The 19740-nt window shown below is 44.3% G+C and overlaps 1 protein-coding gene across 1 annotated transcript in view; it reads left to right on the forward strand.

The window, feature by feature from the left end:
- Window positions 1-19740, forward strand: part of rimbp2b (RIMS binding protein 2b) — a 106444-nt gene that overhangs the window by 57015 nt on the left and 29689 nt on the right. Inside the window, exons 5-8 of the mRNA XM_080894877.1 lie at window positions 8246-8329; window positions 15862-15951; window positions 17936-18058; window positions 19394-19498. Of these exons, the coding sequence (XP_080751003.1) occupies window positions 8246-8329; window positions 15862-15951; window positions 17936-18058; window positions 19394-19498 (402 nt within the window). The remainder of the gene's footprint in view (window positions 1-8245; window positions 8330-15861; window positions 15952-17935; window positions 18059-19393; window positions 19499-19740) is intronic.

Consider the following 19740-nt stretch of genomic DNA (forward strand, 5'->3'; position numbering starts at 1 on the left):
ATGCTATTCCTGTGTTTTAGTGCCACTGACCTGTTAGCATACGTGGTACTTTGTTATGGTCCTATAATATAATATTTATAATATTTATGGCTTATTTCCTGTCTTTTATGTGAAGCACTTCGGTATACCGTTGGTTTTTAAATGTGTTCTATAAAGTTGTGTATTGTATTGTATAAATCCCAAATTAGCGACTTTATATTTTTTAGTGCTGTCAGGGTTAACGCGCCGTCATCACGACTAACGTGATTAACAATTAACCCATCTGGAGCGCAGACTGAGTCAAAATCCCTGAATTGTCTCTGTCAAAACATTTTGCGCAGTTTGTCCAAAGTTTGTTCATTCTCTGCTCCAGATGGGTTGCGTTAATCCTGATGACCACGTTAACGCCGACAGCCTAAATTTTTGGGGGAAATTACTTCGTCCATGTTTGGACTTCTTCTGTGTTGTAAACGCGTCACCTTTCCAAACAAGCCACACATCTTCAGTCTTTATCTAATTGTACTGTCATGAATTTTGGCATTTAACATGCTAACTGAGGCCTGTAGAGTCAGAGATATAGCTCTTGGGTAGACCAGCAACTGACTTAAATGTTTTACACCAGTGAATGATCTTGCTTCCTGTAGCCTGATGACATTCAAACTGTTTTCCCTTATAATCCTTCCCACACTGTTGGGCTTCTTTCCTCTTTGGCATTATGTTTACACACACCTGAATGCTCCAGACCAGCAAGCTGCCAAAACTTCTGTTTTTATAGAGGTGCTCACATTTGCTGATCATCAGTTACTCAACTGTACTTGATTATCAGCACCTGGCTGCTACTTATCCTCTTAATTCCTACAGAAGCAGTAATGGTGTACTTGGTTTTTTACCCACTGCTTCTGCACTATGGCTTAATTTTTGTTTTGCATGTTTTATAATTCATCTGAGGTTGTATTACCTGATTTTGTATGCAAAAACCTTAAGATTTGAATTGTAGTATATCCGACACACGTAGAGTAGTGAATGCACCTCTTTTGTGCATGCATTTGCATTAGTGCCACTGAGGCACAAATGCTAGACATAGCCTAATGGAATGGTCTTTCTCATCTATCTTCATCTGCTGTGCAGTAAACGCCTCTTCACTTATACAGGAGCTCATTACTCACAGTGGCAGCCATTTGAATCTTTTATCAGAGGGATTTTTAATTGAACACTGGCAAATGTGCTCCAAACAAATGGGCTTCAGCGAGCCTGCGAGCTGTGTGTTTGTATGCGTGCGAGTGAAATATTCATCGGGTGAGTTTGCGCAACGCCGTAGCCGTCTGGTTCTGCAAAGTGTACACATTAGCTACCAGCCCACATGGGAGATGGCGAGCTGTCTGTAGAAACTGTGTGTGATTCACTCACAGGGAATCATTTCTAGAGTGTAAAAGAAGTCGTAGAAGAACTCTGGAGTTTTAGGGCCTTAAAGTCCCAGAAAAACACCTGCAGCGGATAATCAATCCCACCTGAACAAGTAAATGAAACTACTTTCTGTTCTTGTTATTTTAAAGATCAGCAGTATTTCCCCCTATTTGGAATCAATGCGCATCACATTTGATTGAGTAAAATTTAGCTGTTAGTGAACAATTGGCAAAACCTAATCATACTGTTGCCCCTTTTATTCTCAGCCACGAATCATTAGTCAAACTTAAAGACAAACTGATAACAGACTCATAACCAAATTCAAATTTTATTTGTCACGTACACAGTCATACACAGTACGATATGTAGTGAAATGCTTGGACAACTGCTCGTGACCTAAAGAAAACAAAAAAGGAAAAGGCTATGAATAAGATAGGAAATAAATATGAAAAATTAAAAGGGTAAATTTAACTAGGAAGGAATAAAATATAAATTAAGGTTAAAAATGAAATAACTGTACAACACAAATTAGAATGAAGGGTAAATTTAACTGGGAAGAATAAGATAAAATATATAAATTAAAGTTGAAAATAAAATAACTGTACAACAAAATACACAATACACAATATAGAACTATATAAGAATGTATGAAGAAATCTAAATATAAATAAATATATACACGATAACAGCAGCTGTACAAGTATTAACCGGAAATGAAGAATATAGTGACCAGTGTTGTGCAAAAACAAAGTCCAGAAAGTCCAGTGTTTGTGTAAGAACCATATGTGTGGGTCTGTCCTGCATGGTGCTGTTCCCGAACCAGGTTAAGATGTTTCCCGCCAGGATGCTCTCTATGGTGCACGAGTAAAAGTTCCTGAGCACCTTGGAGGGCAGTTGGAAGTCTCTCAAGCGTCTGAGGTGGTAGAGACACTGTCGGGCCTTTTTCACCACGGTGTTGATGTGACAGGACCATGACAGGTCCTGCGTGATGTGAACTCCGAGGTATTTGAAGCTGTCCACTCTCTCCACTGGGCACTCGTTGATGACGGGGGTCTGGTAGTTCCTCTCCTGCTTAGTGCTGAAGTCCACTATCAGCTCCTTTGTCTTACTGACGTTTAGAAGGAGGTTGTTCCTCTGGCACCAGTTCTCCAGATTCCTAATCTCCTTCAGGTAGGCCGTCTCGTTGTTATCAGAGATCAGGCCCACCACGACGGTGTCGTCAGCAAACTTGATGATGGTGGTGGAGCTGGTAGTGGCCACACAGTCATATGTGTACAAAGAGTACAGCAGGGGGCTCAGAACACACCCCTGGGGGGCTCCAGTGCTGAGAGTGGTGGAGGCTGAGACATGTCCGCCCATCCTTACTGCCTGTGGTCTGCCAGTTAGGAAGTTGGAGATCCACTGACACATAGATGAGCTGAGTCCCAGATGCTCCAGCTTGGTGGTGAGTGTGGAGGGAATTATGGTATTAAATGCAGAGCTGTAGTCTATGAAGAGCATTTTAACATAATTCCCCCTTCTAGTGTCCAAGTGAGTGAGTGATGTGTGGAGGAGATGAGAGATGGCATCGTCTGTGGAACGATTTGGACGGTAAGCGAACTGTAGTGGGTCCAGTGTGTCTGGTAGTGAAGAAATGATGAAGTCTCTGACCAGGCGTTCAAAGCACTTCATCACTACTGAGGTGAGGGCTACAGGGCGATAGTCATTGAGAGAAGCAGGGTGGGGTTTCTTCGGGACAGGAACAATGATGGACTCTTTGAAGCATGTGGGGATCACCGACTGAGATAAAGAGATGTTGAATATCTCAGTGAACACAGGAGCTAGCTGGTATGCGCAGTCTCTTAGGATACGACCTGGGATGCCGTCTGGTCCTGCTGCTTTCCTGGTGTTCACTCTCTTGAAGGCTCTCCTTACTTCATGCTCGGAGATGACGAGCACGTTTCCGGTGCTGGCAGTATCTTCCTGTCTGCAGCCGTTAGCGCTGCTAACACTAGCATTGTTGGAGACCTTAGCTGCAGCCTCGAAGCGAGCATAGAAAGTGTTCAGCTCGTCTGCCAGAGTTACGGCCGCGTTCGTCATACCGGTTGTTGGTGCTTTATAGTCCGTTATTGTCCTTAGTCCCCGCCACAGGCTCCTAGAGTCACTCTGTTGGAGTTGTGACTCTAGTTTCCTCCCGTAGCGCTGCTTCGCCTCTTTCACCGCCCTCCGCACGTTATATGACGCGGCTTTGTACGGGTCCATGTCCCCCGTCATGAGTCCCGTGTTGTAGGCAGCGGTGCGGGATCTCAGAGCGTCGCGGATGGTTTTATCCACCCACGGCTTCTGGTTGGGAAACGTTGTGATAGTCTTTGTCTCCACGGTATCATCCGCTAGTTTCCCGATGAATCCCACAACCGCTTCCGTAAACACGTTGACGTCATCGTCGGAGCTGTTTCTGAACATGCCCCAGTCTGCGTCATCGAGTGCGTCCTGTAACGCGGCCACCGATTGATCCGTCCAGCGCGCGACCTTCCTCTGAACCGGAACTTCCTGTTTCAGCCTTTGTTTGTATTTTGGCATGAGGAAGATGGCGGCGTGATCAGATTTGCCAAACGGGGGGCGGGATTGTGCCTTGTAGCCGTCCTTGACCGTAGTGTAGCAGTGGTCCAGTGTCCTTTCACCCCTGGTGGGGCAGGTGATGTGTTGATAAAAGTTCGGCGCTGCGCGTTTGAGGTTGGCGCTATTAAAGTCCCCCGTCACAATAAGCGCAGCGTCCCGGTGTTGTGTCTGGTGCTGTGTGAGTGCCTCATGCAGCTCGCATAAGGCGGTGACCGTGTCCGCTTGTGGTGGAATATAAACGGCACTTACAATGACCGATGTAAATTCCCGAGGTAGATAAAAAGGACGACACATGATGGACAGTAGTTCCAGATTTGGTGTGCAGGAGCGTGTGAGAGGAACAACGTTCGCACTGTTGCACCAGTTGTTGTTCACCATTAAACACACGCCGCCTCCCCTTGACTTCCCCGAGTCCCGTGTCCTGTCCATGCGGTGAACCGAGAAGAACTCGGCCGGCTGGATGGCGTGGTCTGGCACCGCTGGGTTCAGCCATGTCTCGGTGAAGCAGAGGAGATTGCAGTCCCGAATGTCTCTCTGGAACTTTATCCTGGCCCTGAGGTCGTCAAGCTTGTTCTCCAGTGACTGGACGTTGGCGAGCAGGATGCTAGGCAGAGGTGTGCGGTGTGCACGAGCTCTCAGCCTGTTCCTGACGCCGGCTCGCTTCCCTCTAGGCCACCGCCGCTTCCACAGCCATACTTTTATTTTAGTTCCTATCTTCACCTTATTCAGGACTTAATCATGAACTCTATGCTTGAAATGGGGTTCATCTTCCATTTCTTTCCATTCACACGACTGCTAAATCGTTTGAAATCCTGGGTGCACACTTGCGTGTTGACTTCAGCTATTGGACCCACCATCACGGATAAGTGGTTGAAGATTTAACCAGTAATCTGATGCTTTCCTGGGGTGAAATGCCACAAGGTTGTGGGTTACAAAAGGGTCAGAGCTTGTTCATCCTCCTCCTCATCTTGTTCTCTGACCCTGTTGCTCACTGTCTTATTAAATACAGTCAGAACGACAGCAGGTCAGGAGGGCAGCAGTAACAAAAATGCCTTCAATGGATATATTCAAGCTCAAAGCAGCCTGTGAGCTTTGCTATGAGGAAGCAAACATTCGTGCATTCTCACATTTTAGTCTCGCTCAGAGGCGTGTGATGCTGCCCGTGTGTGTGCGTGAGTGTGTGATATAGAGCTATGATAATTTTGTATGTTCTGGTTAGTTTTTATTTTATTTCAAATTGACTTTTTGTTTTTAATTCAGTTTAGGTTTAATTTAGTTTTCATTAGTTTCAGTGTTACCTTTAGTCTTTCTGGTTATTAATCTATGGCGAGGATATGTGAGAGGCAAGATTTAGGAAAATAAGCACAGGTACTACAATAAAAACACAGAACCTTTTAAAAACTGTTGACTCAAACACGCCCACCAATACCTCATTATTCAAGGTAAATTTTTCACTTAAACAACAGATGCTGCTTTATTTTCTTCCTTTCTTTCTTACAAGGATAGTTTTTATTTTATTTTTTAGTTAACTAAAATGTTTTGCCACATCTTATTTTGGTGTTTAGCTTATTTTAGTTAACGATAACGACCTCGGTGTGGTCGCACGCATCCATCCACAGCAGCAATGTTCCTCCTTCAAAGCTCAGTGATCTGGTAAACAGAGGATCTCGGTGATGACGTAAAGCTGGCGTGCATTTTGGACCGTAAAAGTAGCTATGCATTACCCTGATATCCAGTAAAAAATACTGTGGGTACTCTCATGACTATAGAAGGCATCCAAGCTTCCCAGCTAAGGTCGCCATGGTGTTGGACTGAAGGCACACAAATGAGACTAAACACACCGGCAGCCTTGATAGGGATATCCTGTTTCTCTCTGTGCGCCCCTACTGAGAAGCGAGCGGAGACGAGTTCTCTGAACAACACTGTTAGTCTGAGTAATTGACTGCGCCAGACTTAAGTCATGTTTTGACTCAAATTGCACATTGTGAAGAAAGTTGAATTTCTTTTCACTGTAATTCCAACTAATGCACTGTTCGGCTTGCAGCCTAATGGAAACACAACAAGCACTCGGATCATTTGGAGAAAATATTAGGCATAAGTTGAAAACATGTTCAACCTTTTATTTCCCCGATCAAACAGGGGATGCAGTCTACCATACAGGTATACAGTATTTAATTGCAATAATTGGGGCTGAATTTCAGTGCAAGTCTTAGTGCCAGATCACAGCAGTGGCTTTTTCCAAGAAAACCCTTAAGCTGTAGTAATGGATCAAATAAAGTCTCTTTATTTCTTAGTAAACACGAGTATGTCAGAAAATTCATATTGGGGAAAAAAAGGATAAAGCATGAACAGAAAGTTCCCGTTTCCCTAAAGGTTAATCTGGATTTCCTACATATTGTCACGTCTGTTTTGTCTTAGTTAAACCAGCACTCACAATAGCAGGGCCGTCTAAACGGAACATGGCCGTAAGTAATGTTACCAATTACACCTGTGTTTATCCTGCGAAGGAAGGTCAGCAACGCCGCTCTGCAGACGGGCTGTGCTGTGCATGCTGTGGTGTGTTTAGGGGTCCGCTGAGACCCTGAAGCACAACACAGCACTCATTATAGTTATTAGTTACACCTGTTCTGATTCTGCTATGGTACGCAGAAGCTTCTGCTGTAAAGCTGGTCAATAGACTCAACAATTACCAATATTTAAAAAATAGGAAAAATATAATGGCTTATAGATTCACAGGTTTCATTGCTGTACCATTAATGATGGCTTTTGACACTTTGACACACTTTGACGACCTTCTGGGTTTTTCCAAGGGTTGCTTCCACGTCTAACCCACAGCTGCTCATTTTGTTCTATAGGCAGACTTGAAGTATGACAGAACCACCTTAGTTCAGAAAAGAGCTGGAATAAATAGCTTGCTTGCTGTCTTGTTGATCCTGGTCAGGATAATCTTAGGCGCTTAAAAAGAAAGCGGCTGGACTTCTTTAAGTTTAAGGCATTTCACCTCTTATCCAAGAGGCTTCTTCTTTGTAGCTCTAAAATCAAACGGTGGAGAGTCCCAGGTATTTAAACCTTAGAAGGGGCTGTCCCTCGCATCAGGTGACCTCAGTACACTACATCACAGGGTGGGGCAAAGTCTCACAGTGGTTTCACCCAAAACCTCTGGTAGTAATGACCCAAGCACATAGTTAACAGTGGGTCAATGACCACATGTTTGAGGGACAACCTCACTAAGGTTAAAATACCTCAGACTCTTTACCTTTATGTTTTAGACCTGAATGAGCCTCGTGGATTGATGGGGAATTTAGTCGCTTTCTTTTTAAGCTGATAGGAGTTGTTTTCTTGGTATTTTACTCCATCATTAGATGGTAAATGGCCTGTATTTATATAGCACTTTACTAGTCTCTAAGGACCCCAAAGCGCTTTACATATCCAGTCATCCACCCATTCACACACTGGTGATGGTAAGCTACATTGTAGCCACAGCCACCCTGGGGCGCACTGACAGAGGCGAGGCTGCCGGACACTGGCACCACCGGGCCCTCTGACCACCACCAGTAGGCAACGGGTGAAGTGTCTTGCCCAAGGACACAACGAACGAGACTGTCCAAGCCGGGGCTCGAACCGGCAACCTTCCGATTACAAGGCAAACTCCCAACTCTTGAGATACGATCGCCCGCTAGATAAAACCACTTCAAGCCTCTACATTAAACATTTCACCACATTTTCAAAATCTTCATTCCATATTTAGCGATGAGGGAACAAAATCCCGTCAGATCGTTAACTTACGTGTGTTGAATATGACACGTAAAATCAAATACAAATGGCGACCCAAGCATCGCCATTGAGAGCTTGCTGACATTTAGTTTAAAGCACCTCTGTGTGCAGCTTCTCATAGGTGTAGGAAGGTCTAACCCCGCTTTTATTTGCAGAAGTTTTAAGCAGATTTTGGTTTGATCTTTTTCACGATAGTATTCATTAGGGGCCACACTCCCTCTATCCACATTTTTTTGAACCTCTCATTTCAAAGCATTTCAGCCCTTTTCCCTGACATTGAAACATTTGTAATCTCTAGCAGATAATCTCTGCAAATCTCACCCATGTACAATTCATATACACACAAACCCCTGACACATGCACTCGCACACCTAAATGCTGAAAAGCCTCAGCTCAGTCTCTTCCTGTTTAGTTTTACTGAGTTCTCTCAGGAAGCTTCTGTTCCTGACAAACCAAGCAGCTGTCCTCTGCTTTTTCCCCATCTCCCCAGGAGACTGAGATCAGCACCAGAAGGAAAGAGTGTGAAGCGCTTGATGCAGAGGTGAAGAAAAAGAATCAAACATGTCAGACTTTGGTAAGTGCCCCAAGAATATACTTTGGCCTCTGAATGAAAAGGATGGATGCTAAAATTGATTTGTACCCTGAGAGCTTTGCCTTCTATCATCACACACAAGCCTCCCTTGAGAAAACGAGTGGCAGTGATAGCATGGTTCCCTGGCAGTGACTGAAATGAAAAAAAAAATTGGAACAATTAATTGCAGGGTGCAGTATCTGTGGGTTGGGTTTTGTTGGCATGGGGACCACATTTGAGAATGAGCGATGCACATTGCTGTAGTAATTACTTGTTGTGAGTGATCGTGCACAAACCGAAGAAGTGCTGCGCATCTTGTGCAGTAGTATCTTCACGCTGTGGCTTTATTGGCTTCTTTTGTATACGCAGTCGCTCGGTACAACATAGCTGTGATGTAAATGAACAGAGGTACACAGCGCTGTGTGTGTGTGGTCACAACTGCGAAAGGTCAGAGATATGTTACACAACTCTCTTTCACTTGGTGGTTCTTTAAGGACATTTTCTCATAATGCCCCAGAAATGTCACTCTGCTTCCCGCTGGAGTGGCCTTGACTCAGGACAAAAGGTAAAGAGAAGAAAAAGGGAAACAGACGGGCCCTGCTGATTAGTAAAAGACCAAACAAACGAAAAAAACTACACATTTAATCTTATTATACTGGATTCATCTTATTTTAATCTCATGATATGACAGAATAAGTCAGTTTTGTTGGTTAGTAGAAGTTATATAGAGAGGCTTTCTATTAAATCAAACACAGTGTACCTTTACTTTAGCAATGCTGGCATTTGAATGTGGTGCTGATGTCTTAAATTAAGTCTCGAAGGTTAAATTTATTTTATTTTTTTCTGTTAAGAGCCACTCTGTTGGAGAAAAGCGAGTCGAATTCCTCTGACTGTGTGCAGTGTTGGAGGGTGAGGCAGATCACACAAGACAGCGTTTTTAATTTTACTGTTTGGTGGTGTTGGGAGGGGTGGGAGTGGTGGGATTTGTCATTGAGGCCAGGCTAAATGCCAAATGTGCTAAAATAACCAGTGACCAGCAAAGGCAATAATTACCCTGCTATATTTTATTTATTTAACTGGAGAAACATTCTGTACCTGAGACAGGAGGAGTTCTCACGGCTTCTCGCAGCAAGGACGTGTAGACGAGTTGATGGTACCAAGCCAGAGTGACTAATCAGTTTGTTTCACAGTGTGCCAAAGCTGGAGATGCTTCTGTCCATTAAAGTTGAGTTTGAGAGAGAGCAAAGTTTTTCTGCTATGAATTTCCAGTGGTTAAAGTTGGTTACCCACGCACTCTGAGGCAAAATGCTCAGCTAAAGAATTTTAGAGTATGTGTGATAGTGAGAGTAGATAAAGCATTATTCTTCTCTTCTCTGTAGTTTGAGAGCTGGGGGGAAAAAAACTGTAGACATCAAAGCCTCTTTATAAAAAGTTGAAGTTTGGCACCACAATAAAAGTATACGTGTTTGAAAGAGAGTAGTAAAAGACTAGTGCAGATGGCCTGAAATGGAATTTTTTCTCTATGAAAGGTAGGAGCTCGAGGGACTCGGCAGTAATTTAAATGGCACTGTCTGGTCCTGGACCATTTGAATTCATTTCGTCATACCCCCGAGCCCCCCCTCTATAGACGAGCTGTCTTTGTGTGTGGCTTTCTGCCCTAAATAAACACTGCATTAGGACAGTTTTCTTTGCTGCCCTCCTCTCGCCGTCCCTGCCCACAGCAGCACTTCCCTCCTCGCCCATTATTAGCCTGCTGAGTCCAGGGGAAGCTACCCAAAGGACAAACTGTCCCCAAATGGCGAGCAGAAATGGCAGGCTGGTCTCCACAGACTGCGGTACAGCTCTCATCTCCCCCTGCTCCACCAAGCTTTGAGAACAGCGACGCAAACAGAGACAAGACCAGGGAATTTTTTTGTGAGGGGATGGCGAGTTGACAGTAATGTCACTTCCTGTTTGGTCTAAACCAACTCCCTCTCTCTCCTCTGTTTCCTCTACATCTCATGTTAAAAAGAAGCACAAACGTGCAGGATTACCTGCGCTGTTGGCGAATTTTTAACAGTGTCAATAGGAATACACACTGATACTTCTTTTTTTTTTTTTTGACCCAGTGTTGAAATTGCACATTTTCATTAATGTCCCCCCTCATCGTGAGTTCAGCGGCCGTGTATATAAACACATCATCTGACTGAGTGTGTGAGTGACAGTAAACACTGTCACAGCCATCTGGCACCTCTACTTTCCTGGGTATCGGGTGTACAGCTACAGACCATCAGCAGAGCGTGCCTCCGCGAGCATTTAAAGCCTGTTACCATGGCAACAAGCATTAGCTGTATCAGCGTTGCTCGAATATGCGTCCGCGATAATCGAAGATCAGTGCTGAGGGAGACGGCGGGCAGGCTCGATAAGTCCAGGTTCTTTACAGCAGTGCCGAAATTTATCTCCAGGGCATCTTTGTGGTTAGCTTTGTTATCATTAAGGAGCAGTTTGTAAACACAAGCACCTTCTGTTAAAGGTGCGATTGGCATCTCATGTTGCCTTGGACACATGGCACGCACTCTAGGTGTCCAAAATTAATTTGAAGATAGACTATGTTTCTTCTCTTTTTTGTATAGTACAGAAAGTGGCTCATTTTGCTTTTTGCGTCGTGTCCGTGGAATCCTGGTGTGTTAAAGTGTTGTAGAGATTCAAGTGTAAGGGGGGAAAAGGAAAAGTCTAACTGTGAAGCTGACCAACTGTTTAAAGTCGGTCATCTTCACAGTTCTACACCGTTAGATGATATTTTAGGCACATTTCTGACACTATAATTGAGTTTATTTATACAACTCAATACCTACTGCCACCTCCTAATAATATTAGAGATTACAGAAGTCATGAGGAACCAGTCTTCAGGTAGGGGAAGTATATGCTTTCTCCTTTTGCTGGACATCTAGACAGCTGGCAATTACCTATTCTGAACGAGAGGAATAAGATGCTTTCATCCACATCGAACAGAGGCCGCTGAATATAGAGTTAGTGGGTGAAATGTTTGCATTGCTTGCGAGTTAAATGGCAGAGTTGATTCATCTGTCAGCCTTATCAAAACTTAACACGTTGCTGCGGCACACGAAGCTGAGTCAGAGCATGTCTGGACCAAATGCACATTTGGAGTAGGAGTAGCCGGGTACTCTGCCCCCAAGGCCTAATTATATTTTTCCACTGCGTATCATTCATGAAACTGTCCTAGCTCTCCTATCCAGATCAAATAGAATGCATTCATTCATTTCCCCCCCTCTTATTGCTGTGTGGCAGTCGCTTTTCCTATAATTCAGTCTCTTTGCTCTCTGTCTGTTTTTTGTAATACCTCCTTTCAGTTAAACTTGCTATTCTTTGTGTGCGTGTCTGTGTTGGTGTGCAAGAAAATCTCATCTCAGCAGAAATCTCAGGTTTTCAGCTGAATAACGCCGAGGACGGCTCAGTATAGGCCACGCTGTTTTCTGCACTGAAATGCTTCCACAGCTTGGCTCACGGACTCTCCGTAAAAATGTGTCTTGCCAAGGGATTATGACGTGCGCTGATCTGTTTAAAGCATTAACACGTCAACAATATAGAACAAAGTCACAGCTGATTCTCTGTGTTTGACACAATTTGGTTTGCATCGTTATGCGTGTTTTGTCACGTCCAAATCCCCCACCACCAAAAAAAAAGGATTTTAAATGAGGGTGGCAGTCATATTGAAATGCTTAAATCAACAACAAACCAGGATGTCTAAAGTGCTTCAGTATATTGTTCTTTCAGCGTATGCACGGCAAAATGTCAGCTTTTGCTTTTTTTTCTGTAGCTGTTTGTCCTTCAGCGGGAACACCTGGAGGCTCAGCCAGCCCATATTAACACCGAATTGAAGGATCAATGGATATGAATAGGATTGCCAATGCAATCTACTGCTTGTTCGGGAAGCATTAAAATTGACTGGACACAATCGATGCAAGTGGAATCTTTTTTTTGTGACATAAATGAATGAAAAAGCAGCAAAGCTCACCGGTACCTAGACCCGGTTCGTAGAGTATGCTTGGGGAGTGTGATCGTGTGTACAGCGTCTCTTTATGTCTGTCTCCACGTTGGTTGAGTGTGGAGTGAGTGCATTTGAGAGCATGAGGGGGGGAATGGATGTTTGTGTCTGTGTGTGCCTGTATGTCTGTGTCTATATGTCAGGTTGGGTATCAGACGCCACCTCTCTGGGGACACCTCAGGCCCTCCAAGGTTTGGAGGCCTATCTCCACCTACCACCACTTCCCCTGCCGGTGGCGGACTCCCTCAGGTGTCGGTGCGTTGGTGGTTCTTTGTGTCTGGGGGTGGGCGTCCAGGTACACACCGGCTCACTCCTTGGCGGCCGCTTATCAGGGCCTGGAGCCTGTGGCTCGCTCGGGCCCCTTCGGGGGTGGGGTGCCCCCGGCCTCTCGGCCTGGGGCTCGGTCACTCAGGCACAGCTGGCTGCCGGCGGAGCTCATGGGCGCGTCACTGCAACTCCCCCTGGCTTCTGCTCCGCGGCTGCTGAGTGAACCCTCATCTGGGACTCTCCTCAGCTCTTACTGGAACAGTGGCGCGGCTGCCCCTCTGTTGGTCTTCCATGGTTTCTTGTGTTCTGGGGGCCTCTGGATGTCTGGAGTTTTGATCTCCTCCATACCTGCTTCACACCCTGGAGGACGGGGCTGTGGCCCCCCCACACTCCCTAGCAGATCGTTACATGGAGAAACCTTTGGAATACAAGCGCGCTGATCCACACAGGTATGCACACGGGTGTTCACTGCTCGTAGACCCAAATTACACCTTTCTTGGCTGCTACTTCGAAGCACATCTGTCCTGCGTGCTGCACAACAACATTGAATATTTAGTATTTACTGCTGTTTACACTTAGCTAGATTAATGCGATGGTGTTGTGTTTAGTATGTTGCTTTGTTTTTGTTTTTTTTGTCTTTTTTTGCTTGTTTTCTATTCTTCTCTCAACAGGTGATCCAGGAGATTTTTATTTTTTTTCTCCCCCCCTTTCTCACTGTCCCTCTCCCCTTCTGTTTTTCCTTTCCTTCCTCTTTCTTTCTCCCTTTCCTATCTCTCACTCATGTCTGTCCCGTCTGTAACATCTGAAAATAAAATATAATAAATAATAAAAACAAAGATCGACCAAATGGACCAATACGGCAATGCCACGATGATCCATTTGGCAAAGTAAATCCATTGGGTATCCTTGTTGGTCTTCAGACAACAATTCTGATGGCTAAAGAACCAAATGGGACAGGCAAAAAAAAAAAAAAAAAAAAAAAAAAAAGCAAAGCTCCCTCTCAACTCTCGTACTGTCTTCAGGCTGTTGTGTACTCTGCTTTTCCTTGATAGTGTTTTCTCTTCTATGGTCTTACATATGTGACTTTAATGTATACTGTGTATCGGATGTCACGCTAGTATTGTCATAAGTAGGTGTAGAGAGTAGCAGCAGTTAGAGGCGGGGGTCCAACGATGTGACACGTAACCTATGATACAATATTTTAGCACTTTTAAACATTTTGTGACATGCTGAGTATTGCAGTAGCATATATTGCGATTTATCTTTTTTCAGTGTGTCACAAGTTGATGCACTCCTTTCTGCTGTACTCAAACTTTCCCCAGCTTTATGTTTAACTTCTCTGTAGCCTGGGTATGGCGGCGTCTATGAAAATATATCACGATGCTGTCACATGGACTCCAAACCCTTGTTTTCTACAACAACTATGTGGATTCAGGTCTTTGTAAATAAACTGGGTGATGGATCGTGTCATTTTCTTAGCTCCCGTTGAATCGAGAGGTAGCTTTGTCAAGATAAATGCGCCCACTGTCGGCTGCTTTTTCAGTTGAGCTTTTTTAATATTTGCTGTTTTCAGAATGGCGGCACGTGAGATGAGCCTTCATGTTCGTAGTAGTCCCAGAATATTTTACTTTCATATAGCACTCCCTGGGCCAGCACAGTGGTGTGGTGGTTACCTCACCGTGAATTGGGCCTGGGTTGAATTCATCATCTGAAAAGGGCCTTTCTGTGTGGCGTTTGCATGTTCTCCCCATGTCTGCGTGGGTTCTCTCCGGCTTCCTCCCACCAAACTCCAAACACAGTTAGTGCGGTTAGTGGGATTAGCTTAACTGGTGATTCTAAATTGCCCATAGGTGTGAATGTGAGTGTGAAAGGGTGTCTGCGCGGCAGCTAAGATGACCCTGAAGAAGAGGGACGGATGACTATCCTTGCAAATCCCATGTGCTATATCCATCTGCTTTGTCCCATACTTCCGCAAAATAAATCCAAGACACGTTTGATATAAATGCACATTGTGCTTTTTGGATTCTTTCCACGATATCTTGATCTTAATTGCAACAATTTCCACTCTCACACTAAATATCAAATATGCTGATGTCATTTAAAACAAAAAAACAACAACAGCATCGTGTGGCGAACTGAAAAAGAATTGATTTTATTATTCCAGCACTAAAAAGTTCCATTTGTTTTTATTTTATATAGTAAGATATAGATATTTGCTCTCACTGTATTGATATTATATGATCTACAAAATATGGCAATACTGTGCTGTAGCATAAAAGCTAAAAGGCTGTAGAGCTTCCCTGTTTCCTTGGCTCGAAGTGAAGAAATTAATAAAAAAAAAAAAGGGAATAAACAAATACAAAAATTAGTTTCGGTGTTGGCTATTGTTATTTTTGCCATTTCTGTATAAGATATAAATAGAAAACCATGTGATCGTGAAAGAAAATGTGTCTCTCTGTGTTTTGGTGTGCATGTAACACAAACGTCACGCAGGCTGTGCATTAATGTGCATTAATGTTAGTTCCAAGTTTACCTCTTGGGTCATTTTTATGAAGCATCCTTCATAAGTAAAACATAAAGGAGCAGACTCTCCATCACAGGCCATTAGGATGCACTGTATTTACAGTAAATGCATCATGCATGAGCCATTTAGCTTCTTAGCTCCAGACAAGAAGAACCCTTGGCCTACATGCTGCTGCTGCTGCTGCTGCTATAAATTGCACATCTCAGGGAAGTCTCAAGTTGGCACTGCAAATTGCATTCACGGCACGCCACGCGACTGTTGATTGAATGTAATTAAGTTTTCCTTCTCTCCAATGAAGGGGTTTTTTTTTTACTCCCAGCTTGAAGCACTTGGTAGGAAAGATCATTGTGTGTGTGTGTGTGTGTGTGTGTGTAGTATTTGAATACATGTTTGCTTCCAAAACGCTCGCAGCAGTGAAAAACAACATTCTCTGAGTTTCTTGTTCTGTTCATTGCTTTGTATCCGAGATGCTAACATAGAAAACTATTATGACATTCTTATTGTTCTGCTGTAGCAGCTGAAGTGGCAGCTTCTTTTAGCGATGCTTTCTAGAGCGTACAAGAGAAACTCAAGCAGTCTTCTTGGATGAATAATGCATGGGTTATTGCTAACAACATACTGGGCTTGAGTGCTGTGCTCTGGTCTAATCTTTGTGACTTGTGGATTTTAAACAGTTTCCTTTCTGCCTCTTTTGCCTAGGAGAATGAGCTTCAAGACTTCCTCCACGAGAATAAGCACTTGAATCCACAGTTGTTCAGCAACAGCCACAAGGCATCTGACTATGAGGAGGTAAGAGGTGAAAGCTACGTGTAGAAAGTTTGCTGTACATAAGTACACACTAATAGCTGCTAACTTGTCACTGCCTCTCCATCTTGACACAATCTGAAGAGTTTCTGGGTCAAACCATAACACAAACAGATTATATGTCCTTTTATACTGGATCAATGGAGCCCATTATCAATGAAATCTACAAGACTTAAAATCCTACACACACACTATCCCTTCAGTTTTAGCCCCAAGACTTCAAAGGCATTTGGAGCTGATAACAAAAAGTCCAAGTAGACCAACAAGGATCCCCAGGCCTCTCTATGAATGGGAAAGCAATTTTGTGAAGCAGCTGACTGGCAGGTATTTACAGTTGGTGCTGAAGAAGGGTGGGATGCTTGTTACTGGTGTCTTATCAGGACATGGGTGGCTCTTGCAGCAGTGATCTCAGCTGTTATCAGACTGACAGATATGAGAGTAGCTCTCTGCAGGGTAGCGCAGATACTAGCCCTGGCTTGCAACCCTGTGTTCTGATGCCTGTTATCTTTGAATGAACTAGGAGGGGCTACTGAGAGAGCCTCCCTCTACCCTTAATAGACTATTGACCTGCTTCTGCTGGATCCAGTGTAGTTGTTCAGTTTGTCTGCATTAGGCGTGGCACCCCCCTCCAGATAGTTTGTAATCTGTGGATGTGGGCCGTTCAGAGGAGACAGACTCGCTGGGTTCTGTGTGTGTTTTGCTTTGCTGATGTCGCTCGAAACGCCCTCCTTGAGGAATCATTAGTCATTCACGGTCGCCCTGAGGAAGGGACTTTACCACATTACGGCCGCAGGAGCCAGTCATCTCACTTCCACTTAGGGGCCTTTATAAAAAGCTGCCTTGTAAGTACCAATACAAATGATCTGTGGAAGACAAATTATAAAGAATATGTAGTGTTGGAAATAGTCACAACGCTTGGTTCAGTCAGATGCTTGGTGCTTGGCTAACAAGGAAACATGAATAATGTATTAATATTTTGGTTCATAGCAATGGGAGTGAGTCAATTATATTACTCTTGTGTTAATTACAATTATATAGTTTTAGCAGAGAAACCAGGCAGTTCTCTTACCCGACCACTTTCTGCCTGTTGCGTGCCATTCAACCGCATCACATTTTATAGTACAGCAAAACCTGTTCAGCGTCATTCATTCCAAAGCAGCAACTCTAACCTTCATGTAGCACGTTATATTCAGCTTGCATAAATATTGTATCAGTCACTGACTGACTAATATGTATTTATACAAATGATATTGGGAAACTGCTGTCTTAATGAACTAGATTACCGAACAGTTTCTGTAATTTTGTGCACTTTCAAAAAAAAAAGAAAAAAAATTGGACTAATGCTGCAGACTCTTGGAAACGGCTGTGACAGACTATTTAAGCTCTTCTGCTCTGGAGGCCCCAGCACCAGCACCATGTCTGTTATATAAAGGAACCAGAGTCATTTTTAGTGCTAAGCACAGCTGCTGAAGAGGCCACTTTGTACCGTTATCATTAAAATACATGTAGCATTGTGTTGCATCAGTTGTGAAAGAGTTGCAGTGTCGCTGACTCATTGTTAGATATTTTCTCTCATAGGCTCGTGATTCATGTAGCCTCTGCATCTGAAAAGTGAAGCCACTGGACAAGTGCCTTAAATCTGGTCTGCTAAAAGTCCAGGCTTAAGGCCACTGTATAAAGGTGCATGGGAAGTTACCCTCCTCCTTATCTCATGTACAAACTCAATTCAAATTTTCAGTTGCTAGTTTCAACTATAAAACAGCCATCATGCTCCATTGTTTGCATCATTAAACTTTAGGGTTGCAGGAGGACAGGGGCAGGTGAGGGAACCTGAAAGGATATTTACCCATATCACATAAGAATGACATGAATCAATTTTTGTGTTCCAAAAATGCTACAAATTAGTGACGATTGAATACTGTAATGCAACTCATCAAAACGCTGGACCTTGCTTTTCCCTTGTGCACAGGTGAAGTCTGAGTATGCCCAGCTCAAAGAGACCCTTGGTGCTGTGACACAGGAGAGAGATTTAGCCCTGTGGGAGAGGAACCAGCTCCAAGCCAAACTGGAGAACCTAGAGCAGGTGCTCAAGGTGAGGAAGCTGGCTCCTAGAACAGACGCTGTCTGTCAGTACTGTGTGCATTTCCATTTCTAGTAATTCATCTGTCCTGGGATTCCTTTTCATTTATGGAGCCTAACCCTTTTGCCAGTACCCCTTTCTCCTATCTGTGCTACACTGCCTCCATCTGGTTATTTTCCGCTATACTGTCTAATGGCCTCGACATGTCTGTTGCCTTCCAGTGTCGTGTTGGGAGGTCTGACCAGGAGCTGTGAAAGAGTAGAAGCTCGGAACAGTCTGCGCTCTTCCCTTTCCAATTTCACCTTTTCACATTGTCCTACCCGACTTGATCTGTCCCTTCCTTCTTTCCCCTTGCCCCCTCTGCCCCTGCTAGATTTATAAGGTATCACTGCTATGTCCATCTGTTGGGGAGAAGCCCATTCTGAATGCTTTCTGTCAACCTCAGTGGCTGTGCTTATCCCTCCCTTTATCCGCGGGCTGCCAGACATACGAATGGTCACGTGGCTATACGACCACAGCACTGCTTAATGTGATTTATGCATGAGGCGGGACAAAGAGTTTGGCTTTACGATGATGGGAGGGGGAGGAAGACTAGATGATAATGTCACCTACACGTCCGATGACATTACCTATCTTAGATTTTTACTGGCATGTAAATGTCATTTGCTTCTTTCACCTTACAGCGCTGCAAATATTCACATGTAGTGGGAGCAGTGATGTGACACGGGCACACTGTGTTAGGAAGAGCCGAGCATTCAGTCCCCCCCCCGTACTGTATGGCTTCTTTTGTTGTTATGGATGACCACAGACAAGTGAGCACGTCAGAGAGTTTGCTCACCCTTTTCACGTAACACGAAACCTCGCATTGATCACGCAAAGACGAGATCAGAGGACGGCTTTTCAAAGTAACCGAGACGAAACAGGTCTCGTGTTACCTAAAGGGGGCAGCAAACCTCACTGCCGATGGAAGTTTCTCGTTCACACACCAAAGCATCCCTAGTCCTCATCCATGAGCACCTTTGCGCAAGATGAGATCTGATCTTTCCCACGGATCGTTCGACATAAACATGTCTTCACGTGGCATTTGCTGTGGCATAGTTTATGTCTTTCTTGATTTTTTAAGGGTTTAAAGGTCAGTACACTGTTAACCAGCCTCTGTATGCGTAATGTGTGCACATGTAACACTTCTGAATGTGGAGTTAAAGACTGTAGATGCATTTTGTGTTGGCTCCGTGCCTTTGGGTATTAGTACCACTAACAGCAGCCCTCTCTATGCCCCCCACCCCATCCCCCTTCCTTCCACAATTTTCCCCTCCGGCTCTCCATCCCTACACCCCTTGTGGACAGCATATGCGAGAGGCTGCGGAGCGGAGGCAGCAGCTAGAGTTGGAGCATGAGCAGGCCTTGGCTGTACTCAATGCAAAGCAGCAGGAGATTGACATTCTCCAGAAGGTAAGCGAACTCCAAGCACCAGTGGGGATGGGCTTTTGTGTTTGCCCGGCTTTTGGCGTGTGTCATGGGTGAAAGAGCTTTTTGTTGAACACCCGTGCGAAACATACAGCACAACAAAGGTGAAAGTCAACAGAAACGAAACAGAAGTTAAGGAGTGCATGATTTTCTCTACGCTTTTTCTAGTTTCGCACGAGCGTCTCCGTCGCATCCCCGTCCTGCAGCTGTTTATCAATCCCAGAGCG

Source organism: Rhamphochromis sp. 'chilingali' (assembly GCF_963969265.1).
Source record: "Rhamphochromis sp. 'chilingali' genome assembly, chromosome: 10".
NCBI classification, from domain to species: Eukaryota; Metazoa; Chordata; class Actinopteri; order Cichliformes; family Cichlidae; genus Rhamphochromis; species Rhamphochromis sp. 'chilingali'.